Source organism: Cuculus canorus, chromosome 4, assembly GCF_017976375.1.
Source record: "Cuculus canorus isolate bCucCan1 chromosome 4, bCucCan1.pri, whole genome shotgun sequence".
Classification (NCBI taxonomy): Eukaryota; Metazoa; Chordata; class Aves; order Cuculiformes; family Cuculidae; genus Cuculus; species Cuculus canorus.
In genome coordinates, this window is record NC_071404.1 from 19,547,849 (window position 1) to 19,567,962 (window position 20,114).

The following is a 20,114-nucleotide window of genomic DNA, read 5'->3' on the forward strand; positions in this document are numbered from 1 at the left end:
CAAGCTATAATTGTAAAAAGGAGGTTTAGCCTGAAAATTCTCCAAGGAGTTCTGCAAAGAATTTACAACCAGTATTTATGGTTTGCTGAGGGTGGATGGAGAAATTTGGCACTTTTTTTGCACATGTTTAAAACTGAGTCATTGTGGTCTCCAACTTCCCAACATGCACTGTACAGTGAGATCAATATAACCTCTGTTCAGCAGTGAAACAGAGAGTTCCTACCCATTGGCGGGACTGATTTTTCTCCCCAACATGAGCGTTCTCTAAGATTCTATTTTAATGTCTTATATCCTCAAGATATAGGAATACTGAAAACCTTAGAGATACAGCTCAATACTGAATAAAGACAGCCTACCGTGGTGGGAGGGGAGAAGATAAGTCTTGTTTTATTCACTATTGAGAGGATCTCTGAGGCTTTCATTATTTGTATTTTTAGGTAAGAACATATAAATGAAAACCTGTGTGACCCACTCCATATTAAATAAAAACAGACTTACTGTACCTATCTCCCTGCTCCAGTGCTGACCAGAGGTGTTACTCACATTACAGGTCCAGTGAATGCTGGATCATCTCAGCGCGAATGCGAAGTCTGTGACCATGGGTCAGCAACTTCAGGGACCTACTAAACAAACAAAAACATGGAAGAGAATCTGATAATCCACTAACTCAGCGCCTGCATCTAATGTTGAGGTTTCACTGCTCAGAATACTTAAGGACAAACACTTTGATTAAGTGATGGCAAATTATCCAGTTACCTCTTTATATTTTTCAGCAAATCTTCCGAATTTCTCTATCATTTCAGCCACAAAAATCACATCCATCTTATCAGAAAAATTTGCTGCTTCCACAGTGTAAGCCAAGAGCTGTCTTGCTGTTGCCACTGCATTAGTGAGGTTCAGCGGCATCTACATAGAGAACATATGTAAGCATTTTGAAGAGAAAATAAAGTACAAGACAGAGGCAACACTTCAGCAATTAACAAACAAGCATTTTCCCTAAGAGGATAACAATCCCCACAAGGATCGCAATGTTTTAAGTAGCAAGGGACTATCACCTTATCTGTTAGCAAAAATATTTCCTACAAAAAAGAAAACCAGCATTTGTACTTGCAGTCAGAAATCAGATCATGTCCTACTGAGGCAATACTGTTAAAAGCTTATTTTCCTTTTCACCAGAGCATACACATGACAACACAAAGCTCAAAAAATACGGCATTTTATAGCAAGAGAGCCAAAAGAAATTTAAGCACACCACTGCTGTAGCATTCACTCTTGACACTAATTACAGAAAGCATTTGGAATGGAACACAAAAAAACCCAAGACAGATCCTCTCTACTACAAAGCTCATGACTTCATTCCTGAAACAAGGATCAGGCTGGAAAATTCTTTGCTAAACAGTATGCAACATCCCTGAGCTAGCAGAAACCAAAAATGGGAAATTTCATCTAGTACAGTGGAAAGCTGTGCAAATGCTATCAGTTCATGTTTAGACGCTGTTTATCCATGATAATCCAAACCAGAGATGTTCCATCTCTCTTCTTTTGGTGTACAGATATCTAGTTTCCATTACTCAATTTGCAGCGTGCCACATAAGCACAACTAACAACTATATATATATGTCCATGCTGGTCTTGGCACCGGTACATAATTTTGCATGCAATTAATGGAAGACAATTTTTTCCAAAACACTGACAGTCATGCATTTGAAGTGTAAATTCAGTTCAAAGTCATGACACATACTGAACAAAGTCAAATACAGATATTCTGTATAATTTCTTTGAAATTTTTCTTTAAACATTAATTAATTTTCACCTAAAACTATACCTGTACAATACACAAATAAGAACAGTGAAATATAAATGTTCTTGTATAAATATAAAAATTTCACTCCATTTTAAACTTAGACCTCTACTTCATTTAAATTGCTTGGCAGAGTTCTAACGTTCAAAATGGCTCACCAACCTTTGTGTTCAAAGGCTCTAAAGATGCTTAGAATACTATTGCACTTAATACTAGTCTCCAAGACAATAAACTCCTGTGTAGAATAATGCTAAAAATTCCAAGCCTACCATGCATAAAAAGAAGACTCTAATGCTAATGAGTAAAACCAATTCCCAAACCCAAAACATGCCACTTCTGGAAAAAAAAAAAAAAAATCTGAAACCTCTGTTTTGGAGTAGCATACCTGTGTGTGTGTATTTTTAAGCAGGCAATAGGAAGCTATCTACTTCACACACAGAAATTATACTTCTGCTTTTCTGAAGACACAAATCTGACCTGCACATTTTCAACTTATTAACGTTGACAACATTCTTCCTCAATCTGATAAAAGTTGGCTAACCAAAAGCAGTTATAACAGGCTGAAATCATCTAGGCTCTTGAGCAGTTGCAACTTTACAGCTGGGCTATACGTATGCAAGACTGGCATTGAGCTGTTATAGGCCTTGCAGGAAAATGTGAATTCCCAGGTAAAGGAAAAACAAACCACGCACATCAAAACTCTCAACAAGCAAACACTCAACCTTGTTGTGTCTCACAAAAGGACAGTGAAGGGACCCCCAGCATGATCTCTCATCTGCGAACCAGTCACTAAACACGACCCTCCCAAGAACCAAAGCAGAGTTTGACTGCTCTCCCTTATGATAATGAAAATAGCTGTTCACCATTACAACTTCAGCCCATTCCACATGGGCAGGACAGGGCATCTAGATGACAAAACCAATCACGATAAGTACAATTCTCTTATGCTTTACACAAGTACACCAAAGAATACAATTTTCCTTGCACTTTCAGTCTGGGGGTACTCAAAACATATTAAACTCTTCACATAGACTTACAAGTTTCGCATGGTACTACGAGGCATGTGTTCATCGTAATTCATCTAATCTACCAGTATCACCAGCTTAAAATAAATTTATCAACAGATTTCCGAGTTTTGATTTTCATTAAAGAATTTGATTTAATAGAAATGCACAAATTACCTGATTGAACATATAAAGAACTCTAGTCACATCATTTGCATACTGGCACCTGGAGTAGTCCTCTTCTGCCCAGTACCCTCCCCTGTCACATCTGCGCCAGGCTCTTCTCTCATCTTGTGAGCTGCCAGGATATATCCCACTGCCAGCAGAATAACGTGTACACAGCAGGTATGCTGTGATGCCTGCCAATGTTCTAGGCCACCTGGGGAGGCAAAAGCAAAAAAAAAAAAAAAAAATCAGACAAATTTACATGACAAGTAAATAAAAGGATTAAGCACTACAACATGAAATAAAGAGACACTCAAAACTAAGCATCTCTAAACTATTTAAAGGGCCACCTTGGCTCATCTTCAGTGTTTTCAAGCTGTTCATATTTGTGTACTATTAACAGAAGGGGGTCTAATGCTAGCATGTTTTTTTGAATTCTTTCATGAGGTTGCAGGTGGAGAGAAAAAGGTGCTTATAAAACGACTATAAGTAGTTAACAATTTTTTTATAAAAACCCCTTACCTACTTAACAAAAGGTTATGAAACACAGTTAAACACAGAGTAGAAAGCCAGGCAAGCTTTCAACTCATCCTGTTCACATGCACCAACATAATTTTCAAATGACTGCATGCATATCAATACTAAACTGAAGATATGAGCAAGGTATGTGGAATTAAGGACTTCTTAAGAAAACTTCTGACATCCTCTTAACTTCCTCCTTAATTTTAGTGTATTTTTTATCTGTATAAGTAGACATAAAAATGAAATAAAGAATAAATACATAAAATTAAACTGCAATACACCTTTAGTGCATTGATTCACAAGATCTGAACTGATTCAAAGGAAATGTAAGAAAAGAATGAAACCATGCCTGAATTAAACTGCAATGCTGAGAGGACAGGGACAAGGAATGCCAGCGAGTGTGCCTGCCCCTGCTTCTGGCCCTTTCCCTGTTAAGACATGCATTAGCAGTACTTATCATTCAGAACACTAATCCTTAAAAGTATAAAAGCAAAACAGGCATACATTCCCAAATTACAGAATGCTAAGTATCTCAAATCCAACAACCCAACATATAAGGTTTAACTGAAACAGAAAGCAAGAGAGCTTCATTTGATTATCCCAAGCTTTCTGTACCATAATTAAGTCAAGCTTCGTCAACAGCCTAAAGAGCTAACATTTTTATTCTCAGTTTTAAGTATTCCAAAAGGCCTTGCACAAAGCACTTGTCTCCAAAAACTGAAATAAAACAAAAAGTTCTTAGATTACACTGTGACTTAAAGTTTGCTCTCATAACCAGAGTGGCCATTTAGTCACTACTATCATCTAAAATAAGAGATGCTCAGAACCTATCTATATTTGAAATAAATAATAAAAATAAAATCTGTGTTTGCAGAAGGATGGAGTAAACAACTTGAAGAACATTCCATTTCAGAAAATTAAAATCTAGGTACTATTGCCAAAGCAGAGAAACTGAGCAAGTGAGCTCCATTTTCCTTCCTTATTCATCAGCAAAGTAACTTCTTTCACTGAAGATGCTGGGATTTACCACAGTTCTTTCTCAAAAAAAAGTCCAGGAATGGACCAATGCAAAAGGCTACACTTTTCAATTATATTAAACAATGCAAGAGATTAACCTTTTGAAGTATACTGAAAGTCTTCTCTATCTCAAATTCCCATTTATTCCTAATCAGCTCCAACAGAACAATTCTGACATGTTTAGTAATGGAAGAAAGATTTTTACTTCACACCATTTTGGCAAAGACTACTTAGGTTTGGGCAACAAGCAACTCAAAGAAAGCTACTGGTGGCATCCTTAAAATGCACAAGTCATGGCAACAACCACAAAATAATTCACAGTCAGTAAGAAATCTAATGGAGAAGACTTGATGATAATTACAACAAATCAGAACAGAAAACAAAGATTTGAATTTTACTACCTTTTATAACAGGTTTGGCATTACAAATCAGTTCTCCATATTGTCGTGACATCATTTAGTTAAGAAATGGAGATGTATTATTAGGACCATCACTATAGTATCTGAATACTAGGAGAAACAGAAGATTATTTGGATATTGTACTGGTATAATCCAGCCTACTAAACATGTTACTTATATTCAGAGCCTCAGCAGCCACTTCAAGAGATTAACAGAAGTGTCGCCATTCAACCTTTATCAGAAACGAAAAGTTATACCAGTGCTGGTGGTCATGGATGTGATTAAAAGAACAAACAAACAAAAAAAATCAGCATATTTTTTCCAATCCCAGGAATTATATAGGAATATCCCAGGAATTTAAGAGAATAAAAATTTATTCAAAGAACAGGTGCAGATCCTGCAATGGCAAAGTATTTACCAAAGCCAGCAGAAAGGACAAAAATCTTCGTTAGAAAAGCCACAATGGCCTTGGTGAATTACTGTAGTCCCAATAGTGACACTAGTGCAAAACTACATGCAACCTTGCTAGCTAACAAAAATATCACTTTGGATTATGTCTGGTCAACTGTGATCATGGACAGAGCAAGTTACAGACCTGTTAGGAAGGGAGGAATGCATAAGGAGATATAATACATAAACTTAACTAAGCCTCTGAAATTTCTGTATGGACAAATTAAAAAACAGGTCTGATCAACACAGACTGACAAAAAACAAATATAAAGATGAGCTACTTCTATGCTCCCACTTCTTACAGATATATAATGAGCCTTTAGAGAATGAAGCCAAAAGGAAAACAGGCAGATGAGGACAACTAATAAATCAGCTGGCACAGCTGTTAGAAGACATGCAGGCCCACAAATACCTTGCATAACAAACCCAGACCTCAGCTTCCAGAATGCAGAGTCAGGTTTCCAGAAATGCTGACAACTGGAGTGTCAGAACATCATTTCCAAAATAATTTTATCAACACTGGCATTTTTTTATTGTGTTTCTACATCAAAGATGGCACTTCGAAAGGAATACATGTCTCTGTCTTCACAGAATTTTCTAGAAGTTGTCTTCTTCCAAAGCATTTTAAGTTAAAGAGTGGTTGGCTCAGTTTTGACTGAATGTATTGCCTTACAGGCTGAGTGCCACAAGGCCTTAGGAAAACTCTGCAGTCCTGACAGATGTTGTATGACACAATCTCCAAGACAAATATTTTGACCATAAAATGGCATGTGCCGTTCCTTTCCTCACTATTCACATCCAACTCTAAAGAACCAGAAAAACAGAAACCACAGTGAAATGCTAGGACTCACATGAGAGCTTTAATTACTATGTTTTTAAACAAATATGATTTCTAAGCTATATATACATATATGTATCTTCTGGAACTCCTGTAACCATCAAATGGAAAAAAGTGAGTTTCAGTGTTTAACATTACTTCAAAGATTACTAGGTTATCACAAGTTTATTTGCCTTCTCTCCACTTTCCCTATTTTTTCATCCTTGTCTCTCTCTTTTGTTACTGCCCCTTTATTCCTACTGCATTTCCTTTTCATTCATCTCTCTACAAACGATTTTATCATCTTTTTATTTCAAAAGAATACCAGCAACACCAGATAGTCACATAGTGTGTGCTACCTTTATAAAAGAGTTAGATAGCTACAGAAATATTTTTCTAATAAAACTAATACATTAGTCATCTAATGATTTAGAAAAGCTTTCCACTAAACTGCAAATAAAAGGTGGGCAATTTAAAGCTCCTACCTTTCTGCCATAATTTCACATACACAAAATCAACACAAACACACAGTGCCACTAAGACAAGCACTTTGTGGGCAACAGTGTCCCTTATCCTATTTCCTCTCTCATTCATAATACCCCTTGCACCAGTACAAGTTTCTTTACAGCCCAGTGGTGAATGAGATAAGGGAACTGATTCCAGCTGTAACTACACTTCTCTTATTCCCTATTTTGGATAAGTGACTGTTAACCTGGACAGTTCTAGGCCATGAATCATACCCTCCTGGTACCTGCGTGTGATGAGACACTCTCCACTTTCCATGAAGCTGGAGAGGACATCCCTCCAAAGGTGACTAATGAGAAGAAATTCACATCATGCAAACAAAGGCTACATAATTTTGGCTGCTTTCATAATTTCATGTGAGCCTGAGCTTAAATATCTTTCACAGTTTAACCAACTGCTAGGAGAAGTGCAAATTTGGACTGTATTAACACTCTTATTGCATCACTGTTTATAATTAGGTGCTCAGAATTTATCACATATGCATGAAAGTAGACAGCTGTGAGGGAAAAGATGGTTCATTTACATTTAAGTACTGTAATTTCATTTCAGGAAAAAAAACGCCAGACCATAAGATTACAAAAGAATCCTTTCCTTCATGCATATTAATTCTGTTTTGAAAGCATTCATGTCTTAAAACCAACAATTACTTTCAGTTACAATGAGTTTTTATATCATAATTTCATTAGCTCACAGGTAGTCTAATATTTTTCCCTATTACATCTTAGTAACTCTTTAAATTCAGCATGACAATTGCAGTTTTAAGATTAATTACCTTCAGTGAGTAACAGTTTTCAAAAAGATATTTCTCATTTTTAAGAAAGAAAATCTATCAGCTACAAGCATAAAATTATTCTAAACACATCAGCTGAAGAACTTACTGAAGCAGAAACATTTGGTTACATTTTAACATTCAAACTATTTTCAGTTTAATCATGGACTGTAGAACATTTAGTGAGATTATCTGAGTAAAACTTAAAAAAATACCTAAATTAAAAAAACAGTCCTTAAAAAAGACATTTTGCCTATCTATATAAACTCATCCTAAACTACTATTACTGAGCCAAAGGCACTGAAGACAAACATCCTCCTTTGCTAAGTCTTGCTATTCCATTTCTGAAGGGATAAAAACCTAGATGCCAGTTTTGAAACAGCTTCCAAGCTGAAATGACTAACCACTTCCAACTAAAAAACTATAAAATCAAATTCACCTAGGATCATTTAGAGCCATCTGCTCAGAACCATTTTCTCACTAGTCAAAGCCTTATTTCCATATGGTCTCAAAGGTGAAAAATTACTCTTTATTATTACTCTACCTAAACAACAAATGGAAGTCTGTTATAGTAGACCCAGACAGAGTGAACTTTTTGATAAGCTGAACGTTTGTGAAATCTTATTTCTTTCTACTGAATTCCAAAGAGGGTAAAATCCTATTACACTGAACAGTCAGTGAACAGCACAGGTTAATTTAACGGAAAACACTTTGAAATAGGCCCTTACCATCTGTTTTCACCTCTAATGGCAAATCAAAGAACGATTCACACTTGTATCATTAAAAAAATGCATAAGTGATTTAAATAGATGTGTTCTTTGATGAATACAGCATGCATCTGTTTGACTTTTTTCACCTTTTATCTTAAGCGGGAAGTTCTCATTTTCTAACACAAAGCTCATCCCTGCAGTTGAAACCATCACAGTATAAGAAGTGGATATGCACAAGGTTTCTTGTATAAATAATTCGTCACAATGTGCAAGTGAAGCTCATCAGTAGTTCCAAATTGTCTCCATGCAGCAGTGATCTTACCACTACTTCCCTTACTAATAGTTCCTCACAGCCAGACACCAGCTACCTTTCTTCTTGAATTGTCCAGCTGATTAACAAGAAGATAATCTCCAAAGAAATGCTCTCAGCCAGGACTTCATCTGAATTTTTGCTACAATTGGAGGTAGCCTTCTGCATTTGAAAGGTTGTCTTCTCTCCCCCTACAAAAAACTATATGCTTTAACTTTAAAATTCTTAAAATAAAAGATTTTGGATATTAGATTAGCTGTACAGAAAAAGACAACTTTAAAGAACTCTAATGCAGACAGGTAAAGGAATGGAAGTTAATAAATGTAAACAAAAGGTCAAACAGAAGATCAGCATAGCCAAGCAGCATAGGAAAAGTGAAAATAAATGAGTGGGTAAAAACAGTTATTACAACATTAAGAAATCCTATAAACTCTAGTGAAAACATATGCTATGACATACACTAATGTTCAACAGGAACTACTGCAGGGAGGTACAACACAGTTGTTACAAAGGGAATTACCTTACACAGAGACTCTATACAGAAGCTACCTGTTACAGCTGGCACCTCCAGAAGTAACATGTTGTTAAGAGTGACCAGAAGCAGAAAGATCAGAAAAGGGAAAACAGGTGAAGAGGTAAGAACAGAAGATAAAATAGTCTGTAATATCCTACAAAGTGGAAAATCAAAGCTACCACTATAGTCCCAAAAATCATTAAAAGGAAGACCTATTCACATTATTTACTCTAGTAGAGAGTGGGGGAAAAAATCCTCTATATTACATGGTTTATGTAGTGATTATGTTGTACACAAGCAATGATGCCCTCCCCATCCCATAAGTAAGTGGTCAAACTCTAATTTAAAGATCATCTAAAAAAATCTATCTATTCCAATAATTCCATTCATATATTTCAAATATCATAGTTTATTTCTTCATCTCTTCCAAAGCTGTGAGTTAACAGGCTCAAAGTTTAACATTTCATGGTGTAGTTGTGTGCACTTTTCATATATACTAATATACTTCTTTCAACGTATACTAATTAGAACAGTTAAATATCTATTCCACACCATTTACAAATGAACATCCAAACAGCTGCCTTTAAAGCATAATACCTTAGTTAAAAGTAAAATTAAATAGATTTTCCTTTTCTATAAAGAGAAAAAAAAATAAAATTGAGGTTACCAACCTGAAGTCCCCTTTATTGTTCACAACTCTCTCTGGAGGGCAGTATTGTGCAGAACTTTCTAACACTACAATGTCTACTGTCCTTGTGTTATTCCCACGTCTGGTTTGCACATGGCAGCCCCAGTTTCCTGTGGAGCCAGCCTGGATGTTTGAGATTGTCAGTGCACTAGGAAGACAAAATAAAGAAACAAAAGTGAACAATATTGCAATAAAATTCATAAAAGCTTTTACCAAAACATGAATAAAGTTCAGAAAGACAATGGGAGAAACAACTCTCGGTGATCTTACAAAACCAGAGCTATCTATGAATCAATATCCTGTAACTAAAAGAGAAATATTTACTATTTCTCTAGTTCTCAGAAGAGCCATGGGAAAAAATTCCTTGACTCCACAAAGAGGAGCTGAGAAGTCCAAATTCCTCAAGTGTTATCACAGCTCTTCAACACAAAATTTTTATAGTTGTTGTTCCAGAAAGGCCAAACTAAAATAATTTCCCAATTGCATAATTTGTGATGAAGGTAGAAGTCCTAATTTACTAATACAATTATAGGTTGTACAACCATTCTGTAGATGCTGAATGAGTCAAAAATCTGCTGCAGGCAGAATAAATTACACTTACAGGTCTCTGCTGGAGAACTTCAATATTACAAATTCTGGTGTGCTCAGATGGAAGAGGAAAGAATCAATGAGGACTCCACTTAAATGCCTAGCTTTCATAATTTTAATGTTCCAAGAGAAGAAATGTATCCTACCACAAACATTCTACACAAACTGTATTGGGTAATCCTTGGAGATAATTAAAACTCAGCTACGAAAGTCCTGGCAACCTGTTCTCGCTAATCCTGTTTTAAGCAGCTGGATTTGAACAATCGTATCTCTAGACTGCTTCTCAAACCTGATAATTAACAACAGTGACCTACCCCAGGTAATTTAAGAGATATGTGAAGTTACAGACTGCTTCCCTACCTGGGAAGTTTCTGTCTACAGATGTTCACTCAGCAAAAATATGTGGAGGCCTTACGGGTTATGGAAATAGTTACTAATTGATAGCAGAAAATATATTTTCTCTTTATGGATTCACCTTGCAATCAGTGAGCAGTTATGAATCATGTTTTTTTCAACAAAAATACCCTGAGACTCATCAGTTTCCACTATCTTTCCATCCTGATACCACAAGACTTGCATGTCTTGATCAATATAGGAAGCCATACATTGGAAGGGTAGACTATCTCCTTCAAAGACAACCTGGCGGTGAGATGGAGTCATATAAAAAGATGGTAATTCAAGTGGTGGTTCTAGAATGCAAGAAAAAAAGCACAATTAATAGCAAGAACCTGTTATACACATAATTTTCAAAAGATAAAAATGAACTAACTGAATATCAATTATTGACACAACCCCCTTGTAAGCTGCATCTTGCAAGATTCATATAAAACTACATTTTGATGCTTTAGATATTGAGAAATACAAATTCTCACCATATTCTCCTTCCAAATGTGTATTTCTTTGATGTAATACATTTCAAAAATCTTTTTCTAGCCCATATCCAAAAGGGAAAAATATTAACTTGAATAAAATTATATATTTATGCATTTTAATTCTTCATAATTTCTCACAATTAGTATCTCAACATCACAAATGTGTGTCTTAACTATTTTGACAGACAGAATAACTCTAATAAAACAAAAGTTAAGCAAGTTGGCAATGGCTTCATCACAACAGGAAGGCACATCAACAACAGAAGCACCATGCAGGAAAGTAAGTCATAAAATAAAGACCTTCTTAGCTACAGAAATTTGGGCTTGGAATGATTTATATATATCAAGCCAGAGAGCTAGACTTTGAAAAAAAATATCAGTTTCTGATTCCTCTTGTGCAGTTTCAGTAAAAATCCCTGAAAAGACATGGATTAGCAGGAAAATGTAGTTTATCTTCACAGTGTTACTCACCCTTAGTTTCTACAGAGTAACTTCCACAATCATCAACTACACACAATCACAGGATGGTCAGGGTTGGAAGGGACCTGTGGACATCATCCAGTCCAAACCCTGTGGCTATAGCAGGTTCACCTACAGCAGGTTGCACAGGAACACATCCAAGTGGGTTCTGAGTATCCCAGAGGAGATTCCACACCTCCCTAGGCAGCCTGTTCCAGTACTCTGTCACCATCACAGTAAAGAGGTTTTTCCTCATGTTCAGGTAGAACTTCCCAGTTTGCACCTGCTGCCTCTTGTCCTGTCACTGGGCACCACTGAGAACAGTCTGGCCCCACTCTCTTGACACCCATCCTTTAGACATTTATAAGCATTTACATGAACTCCTCTCAGTCTCCTCTTTTCCAGGCTAAGAAGACTGAGGTCCCTCAGCTTCCCCTCATAAGAGAGATGCTCCATTTCCCTAAACACCTTTGTGGTGCTCTATTGGACTCCTTGTCTCTCTTGAACTGGGAAGCCCAGAACTGAACACAATACTGCAGATATGGCCTCACTAAGGATGAACTTGCTAGCCATACTCTTCTTAATGCACCACAGGATACCACTAGGCATCTTGGCCACAAAGGCACATTGCTGGCTCATTGTCAACTTGTTGTCTACCAGCATGGCCACGTCCTCCTCCACAGAACTACTTTCCAGCAGATCAACCCCTAACCTGTACTGGTGTAGGGGCTTATTCCTTCCCAGGTGCAGAACCCTACACTTCCCTTTGTTGAACTTCATTACACTCTGCTCTGCCCAACTCTCCAGCCTGTCCAGGTCTCGCTGAATGGCAGCACAGGTTCCCAGTGTACCAGCTTCTCCTCCCAATATTGTATCGCATATTATTTATTTCCAAGAACAAAAAATACTGAATCACAAATAAAAATTAGCCTTCAAAAAAGAATTACTAATACCATTATCATAAGTGTTGCATTTCAGGGAATCAAAACAAAGCAAAAGCCAGTCTGTTCACGAATATTAACAGAATATGAAATTTGTTAGAGAATAAGTATCAGTTGTTAGGAGAGCTTACCACAGGTCAGAAGCTCTTGCTTTACACCAGTCACTGTCTGTGACTGAAGTGACTTGGGATAGACACATTTAGTTTCACGTACAGTTATATTTCTTTCTTTTAACCACTGATGCATCCACAGTATGTTGCAATCACAAAGAAGATAATCAGTTTGAAATTCTCTGCAATACAAAATCAATATTCACACTGACAAAACACAACACTCAAATGTCTGAAAGTTTGACATCAACAGCTGTACAGTGCCTCATTGTCACAGACATACAGACAACAAGCAGTCAAATCCCTGAATACAGTAGAGTTGCCCAGCACTATGTATCGGAAGACACGCTAATCTTCTGCAAGGTGTGGGCTGAGAACACAGTCCTCAAGAACAGGAATCCTCTCCATAAATATGAGGAGGATGTACTGCCTGCACATGAAAGAAATCTTAGCAATTTCTTTCACGGAAGGATTTGATCTTATTTAAGTGAGAAATAACAAGGAGTCGCTCAATTATGCATCACCATAACTTAAAAACACACTTCATTGCTTCATTTTAGCAACCAAATGCTTTAACAGTAAAATCAACAGAAATATAAAAATAGCCTCTCCTCTTTTTCAATCCTCCATTTTTCTTGTCAGAACCACTCTTCATACAATTTTAATGATAGCTTTATTCTACTTTATATGAAAATCCTTTAAGGCTTTTCATTGATTCATAAAGTCTTTTCTTTATAATTCAATACTTTCTACCAAAAAGACATACCAAATCCCCCCATAGTTGTCTGTTGTCAGCTAAATTAAAAGAGAACAAATATTTTATTTGTTTAGAAACAGTTAAAAATGTAGCAAAACATGCTGCTGTGTCTACACTGTTTTTTTGCCTCTAGTGAAAACACAATTTATTTTTCTTTTTGCAAATGTCTAGAGGATAACACAATATCATAGGCAGAATTCCAAACTAACATTCCTGTGAAACTCCATTTAGTCTTTCTTCACAAGACTTCCTCCAGACACAGACATTTATAATAGCAACAGTTATATCCAAGTTGTCTTGTCAGAGCTGCAATGTTCTTGGACAGCAATCTTTATGTACAGAATTAAAACACCAGGAACAATAACTTGTGAACAATTAAAAGACGATAAGGTGGGACATTTGCCTTTATAAACAAGAAATTAACTCAGTGTCAAAGACACAAGTCAGAACATCTCAGTACAGTAAGCCAACTGTCATGATTACCAGGGGAAAATACAATCAGCGCTGATAATCTTTTTTTCATTTACTTTCTTCCTTACACAAGGTTACAAATCTCATGAAATTAAAGGAGAAGAAAATAAACCCATACTATTCTTCAAGGACTAAGATCTTCCTCAGAAGCATTTGTTCCATTTGTAAAAAAAAAAAAGGGTAAAGTGCTATTTATTTAGTATAAAAGTAAAAAATAATGCATAAAGAATAAAATTTTCAGAAGCCCAGACGCTGGTATAGCTTTGTTCTCTCAGAACTACGAAAGGAGTCATAGAACCATAGAATCATAAAATGGCTTGTGTTTGAAAGGAGGAAGTTATATACACACAAATATCTGTATGTACATTTCCCATGAACTTATTCAGATCAGTAAACTGCTGCTACGTTTGAAAATAAAAATGCCAGCCTGTAGACTAGACAAGCACATATGAAATGTTTTTTATTAACAACACAAATGATCGTGCAAGTTAAGATTAGATGTAAAAGTACTTACAGAGACTTTAGTGAACCAAGATGATCAAATGTTCCCTGTGTAAGTGTAGAAAACAGATTTCCAGAAAGATTCCTAAGAAATAAAAGTATCATAATCTGAACATTATTTTAAAACCTATAAAATATTGTTACCACACACTGTCATAGTTCAGACAACTGCAAGAATAAAAATTGGGTCTGATAGCCTAGCAAAAATCCCAAAACAAACTGTTCCCCAATACCTTTTTAGCTGAAGAATCTTAAGATTGGGAACAAGTACTGAAAGTAAATGCTTTATTTTTATTTAAAGCTTCAATTAGCACATGGTGAGCATACATTTCAAGTTTAGAATTAACTTCATTGTTCATAGTGAACTGAAGCTTGTTTGAGCTAGCAGAATATTTGTTAAAAATATACGTCCCACTTTCTCTAGATCAGCAAAAGCACTAAGAAGCTAAAAACCAGGGCAAACAAACACTATGATCTTGCATGGTATTTTCTTAACATAAATGAAGAACTGCAAAACATGGATGAAAGACAGAAAAACACAACCATTCTGATGCCATGATAGAAGGCACAGACAGTAAAAGATTCTGTAACTCTGAAATAGTTCTCTAGGGAAAACATTTCGTACACTCTGCTAGTCTCTCTCATCACACTATACCTTCTAAGAAACTGGAAAATGGTTGCAAAGCAGACAGAGCACTGAGAAATATGGTTTTGGTTACCCCCCACTGCCATTTGGGTTTTTTTAAGCTTGTTACTGAGTGACAAACCACAATCATAGCCACACTAATGTCTTTCAAACACACTACTCTCACTGAAACAAAGAATGTTGACTTACATAAGACTAATACTTAAGAAATGTTAAAAACTTAAGTCATATACAATAAAATTATACTTACAATCTAATAAGATTTGCAAGTCCTCTAAAAATATCTGCGTTCAGGCAGCCTATTCTGTTATTAGTCAAGTCCCTATAAACACGAAAAAGAAAAACTGGAATAAACTTTTATTTCCAAATTACATACAGTCTGCAAACAGTAGTATTTCAACTAAACTTCATAAGTAACAGATTGCACCATATATAAATTTAGTCTTTTTCAGCAAAAAATATACTGCTGTATGGGTGTACAAACATGCACACAGAGATCTTATTCCATTTCTAAAGTAATAATGATTTGCCCACATACAGTTAAATAAGCCTATAGCCTTTCCAGCAAATCTCTTTAGAAGAGGCTTGGCTTATATCACTACAAAGTAAATTTTTGTATTTGTACAGTATATTCATCACATGCTTCATTACTTAATTTGTTTACATTCCAGAGACTTGTTCTAGCACATTTATTGTACACAAATAGGACCAATTCTATATTTATACTTAAAAAATATTTCATTATTTATTACTGTACAACATAGGTCTTTAATCAAATTGTCAAAAATTCTTAAAGGAATAAAAACTAAGACTGCATGTAGTAATGGTCCAGAATTGGTCCTTCAGCTTTATTTTAAGGTTTTCAAAAGTGCAACTACCAAAAATATTTTCTTTTAAGTGAGCCAGATCATTTGATCAGTGATAAATATATATACTGCAAAAATTTAAGAAGGAAAACTGTATGCTGAGTAAATGCAGGGTGGGGGTGTGTGCACACAAAATCACTGAGACTTAAATCTGTCCCAGATATTAAAATAATCTGAGGCATTTTTTAAAATAGGAAAAAAAAAAAGAAAAAAAGAAAAAAAGAGAAGAGAGGCCATAATGCTGAGGTCTTATTTTTCAAGTCTCATCCGGGATAGAATTTTTCAGCCAAGGTATGAACCCAAAAACATGCATTAATGGAAACGTTGGCACAACCTTCAATAAAGCAGCATTAACAGTACTGTAACTTCAGTGTAGTATTAATAGTGAGGGACTCTGTGTTCCACTATGACCTTTGAATCAGAAAAAAATCAGGAGGAGTTTAACATTTAACAAAGGAAGACTTGATGGCATCAAAGCTCTGAATGAATGTTCACTTAGTGATGTTTCAAATTACCGAAATGCAAAAAGGGAGGAATAATACAAGAGACTGTCAGTAAGAACCAGCAAGACTGCCAAGCCACAAGCAGTGGATGTTCTTCAGTCATAAGACTGAAAGCAGACTTTGTTTTATGCATGCACATATGTCCAAGTGTATAGACAGCATATACATATTCAACTTTTAACATGTAATAGCTTTGCTGTCTAAATTTCCAGACCCTAAAACTTACTCTACATTCAGAGGGTTTTCTTGTTTGTTTTGTTTAAACTAACTAGTTAGATATACTACTTACAGTCTCTTCAGAGATGAAAGTCCCAGAAAAGCTCCTGGATCTATAGTACTAATAAGATTGTTCTTAAGGTCCCTGTGGAGAAAAATGAAGACATTATATTTATCACAAACGACCCTTTAAACCAGTTAGACATGCATGAAGATACACTTAACTTGTCTCAAGTGGTTTGAAAATGGGCCAAAAACTCACATGACACATCTCTACTTTCTCTGACATAGTATCTTTCAAAATTTGAAAATCTGCATCGTAATTAGAAAGAGGAATATAAACAGCATGTGTATTCCTTTAAATATTTCATCAGCACCTATCATATGAAAGTGTATAAAGTCAAAGATACTTTGCCACAGTGACTGAATAAATTACAGCTGCTCAGGGTGTAGCATTTGCTCATTATAGAGTACAATACTGTTTAGCACAGTGCTGTCTTCTTTAGTGAAGCCAGTTTTAAATACTTTAATAGTGTCCAACACCTACCAAACAGCAAGATCCTAAAAATACACTAAAGACGTGACACTGAAATTTTCCACTAATGTTACTGGCACAAAGGCAAAGTCCTGGCTGAGAATCTCAAATAAAGCAGGTGAAAAGACTCCAAATACAAATTTTTAAATCTTAAGTTACCAGAAAAGAAGAAAAGTAAAGTAACTATGTCTTTAAACTGCTTTATTAATTGTACAAGTGATAGAGGAGGTTTAACTCAAAACATTTTGCAGATACAGATTAATTTGAAAGGTCACAGAAAGTATCTGCTAGCATCTACACAGTTTTGAACAAACTATCACTGCATGAATGCTAGAATTATTTCTACCTCCTTTGTTCATCAAAGATTTTTACTACACTATTATCTGAAACTTCACAGGCACTTGTCACTACAAGGAAAATTTCTCATTCATCGGTAATATGTCAATGTTCGGCATTTGAAAACAAAACGAGTAATTTCAGTTAAAAGCAATATTCTAGTAAGCAAGTGTAGAAAAAAAAAAATCCCTTAAATCTACCACAACACTAATAACTCTGTCCAAAAGAGAACAATACAAGAGGATCACATCTACCAACACACAGATATGCAGGAATGAAAATATAAATTCATTCCAACATTTCACAATAACATTTCCTGCAAGCAGATTAACACATCATGGTACAACAGACAAGTATCATAGCACACGGATAATGCTTCAATGGCATACCTAATAAACATTTTAAATAGTTGAAATGGAAGTCTCCGTTTTCTTGCCACTGTACAGGCTGGGGACTATCAAGCACTTCCAAAGCAGTATCAAAGGCCTGAAGAATTGTAGTATTTTTAAGTCTCTTTCAGCAGGCTTACAAATCCACTACCAAGACCACAACAGATGGGAGAATACTAAATGTTAAACTTCAGTTATTTATAATACCATCGGTCTCCGTGACAAGAAAGAAAAATGAGACTTACTGTTAAATTACAATTAAAATCATGTAACTCTCCCTTAAGCTTAAAATCTCACTGGGGAAAACACTTGGGAAGTAAAACCTTAGAAATCCGCTAGTCTAGAATATCCCTTAACTTTTAATTTTGTTACTTAAATTCAAAGCATACTCCCTCATACACTTCTTTCTTAAACTCATTGCTTCAGTGGAAAAAACAGTATAGTATTAAAATTAAAAGCAAAAAGTTTTACGATTTCCATGACCTGTCTATAGGTTTCTCAGATTAGTTGACAGAAACTGACTAGTCTGTTAGTTACATGATTTTTTTTGTTTTTTCCTTCCTTTCAACAGGATTTGCAGTTCCAGAAGGATAATTACACTGGAATTAAATTCTTTTTAAAAAGAAATACCAACAACTTTCATGTTTTCATAAAGCCAATTCAATGTATATTCTGTATTTTGTAAATAAGACAGCAAAGCATTAATAAATTACTGTAACAAAGTAATTTTTAAACAACACCCTGAACGCCCAAAGTTTCTGCATTTTCCTGCAACTACAATAGTTGAGGAATTGCTGTTTGGGGTATCCAATTTACCAACAAACAAAAATACTTGTAAAAGCCGGCCAATTTTTTTAAGATGTAATAGAAAAAAGTTAAAATAAAAATATGCTTGAGACTACCATGCTTCTGTAATCTAAGCCAAAGGTAGAAACTAGACCAGAAAACCTCCTTGTTTCCTTCAAATAATTTTTATACTTCCAATAGTTCAGAATACTCCAAAACATACAATTTTAGATTTTTCAGCATAGACTAGAAAAATATTGCCCCCTCCAGCACTCATCTTTGAGAAATTATGCAAGAAGCAGGCTAGGATGAGGGGGAAAAAAAAATATTTTGTTAGCCTGACACTCTCAATCTTCTCCCGAAAGAGCCACGGCTAACAGAGATGGCGTTTCCAGAACGAAAATCAGAACTAAAGCTAGAGCAGAAAACAAGTTCCTTAATATAGCTAAAACTGTTTCTCTGCTCAGTAATATTCAAATAAGAAATACTGACACGTTCCAATCACTTCTAATGACTTCTGGAAAAATAGAAGTTCAGATAACTCCACTAGGAAAACTCAGGTCCATCTTTTCACATGCTCTGCTGCACTATCACAACAAGAATTAAAATCAGAAATCGAAAAAGTATTAGATGCTCCTATTTTTATTTAAGGCATCCATATATCTGTAGATTGGTGCAGTGAAAACAGGAGAAAACAGAAATGAGACTGTCTACAAATAATACTCCCTTCACACTGCATATCTTCCCTTTTCAAAGGTATATTAGCATGTCCTGAAAATACATTGGTAAACCCTTGTCATTATTTATAGTTCAATAAATAACAAACCCTTCTTTTGCTATCTAAATATCTTCTTTAATTCCATGCCTGTCTCTTCCTCCTCTCTCCCCTATGTAAAATGAAAAATAGTACTTCATAAATGTATAAAGTAATCTTCCTTATCCTTGCAAAAATCAACAGGCAGCATTAGCTGGCTTTCAGATGGAAGACAGCAGTTTCAAGTTGCTGGAGTTTGAGTAATGCTATATAAAGTCAAGTATCTACTAGATGAAAAATTATCTGTAACAAATTACTTGTCCAGGAAGTAACTTCAAAATTTAAACTGCAGGAAATTCATAGCAAAATGTAACATTAACAAAGCCAGTGGAGATATTTAACATCTTATTATACAGACACTTTACCACTCATGGCAGCAAAAATATTTGACCTGCTTACTGTTATTCAGCTATTATTTGCATTCGTTTTTTTCTATAAGTGTAGATGAGTTCATAGCACAGTATTTTCCACTATAATTAACAAATAGTTCACCCTTCGGCAAAACATAACTCTCATTTTGGTAATGTCATCACCTTGTTTACAAAATAATGCATTACCAAATTCTACGTTTTCATATATTAACATACCTGCACAAAATAATTAAACAGATTTGAAATCGCTACTTGGAATCAG

At 35.4% G+C, this 20,114-nt stretch overlaps 1 protein-coding gene across 1 annotated transcript in view; it reads right to left on the minus strand.

The window, feature by feature from the left end:
* Positions 1-20,114, minus strand: part of ADGRA3 (adhesion G protein-coupled receptor A3) — a 53,853-nt gene that overhangs the window by 17,903 nt on the left and 15,836 nt on the right. Inside the window, exons 3-10 of the mRNA XM_054065214.1 lie at positions 16,695-16,766; positions 15,287-15,358; positions 14,404-14,475; positions 12,683-12,843; positions 10,755-10,968; positions 9,675-9,839; positions 2,983-3,184; positions 757-906 (exon numbers count right to left, since the gene is read on the minus strand). Of these exons, the coding sequence (XP_053921189.1) occupies positions 757-906; positions 2,983-3,184; positions 9,675-9,839; positions 10,755-10,968; positions 12,683-12,843; positions 14,404-14,475; positions 15,287-15,358; positions 16,695-16,766 (1,108 nt within the window). The remainder of the gene's footprint in view (positions 1-756; positions 907-2,982; positions 3,185-9,674; positions 9,840-10,754; positions 10,969-12,682; positions 12,844-14,403; positions 14,476-15,286; positions 15,359-16,694; positions 16,767-20,114) is intronic.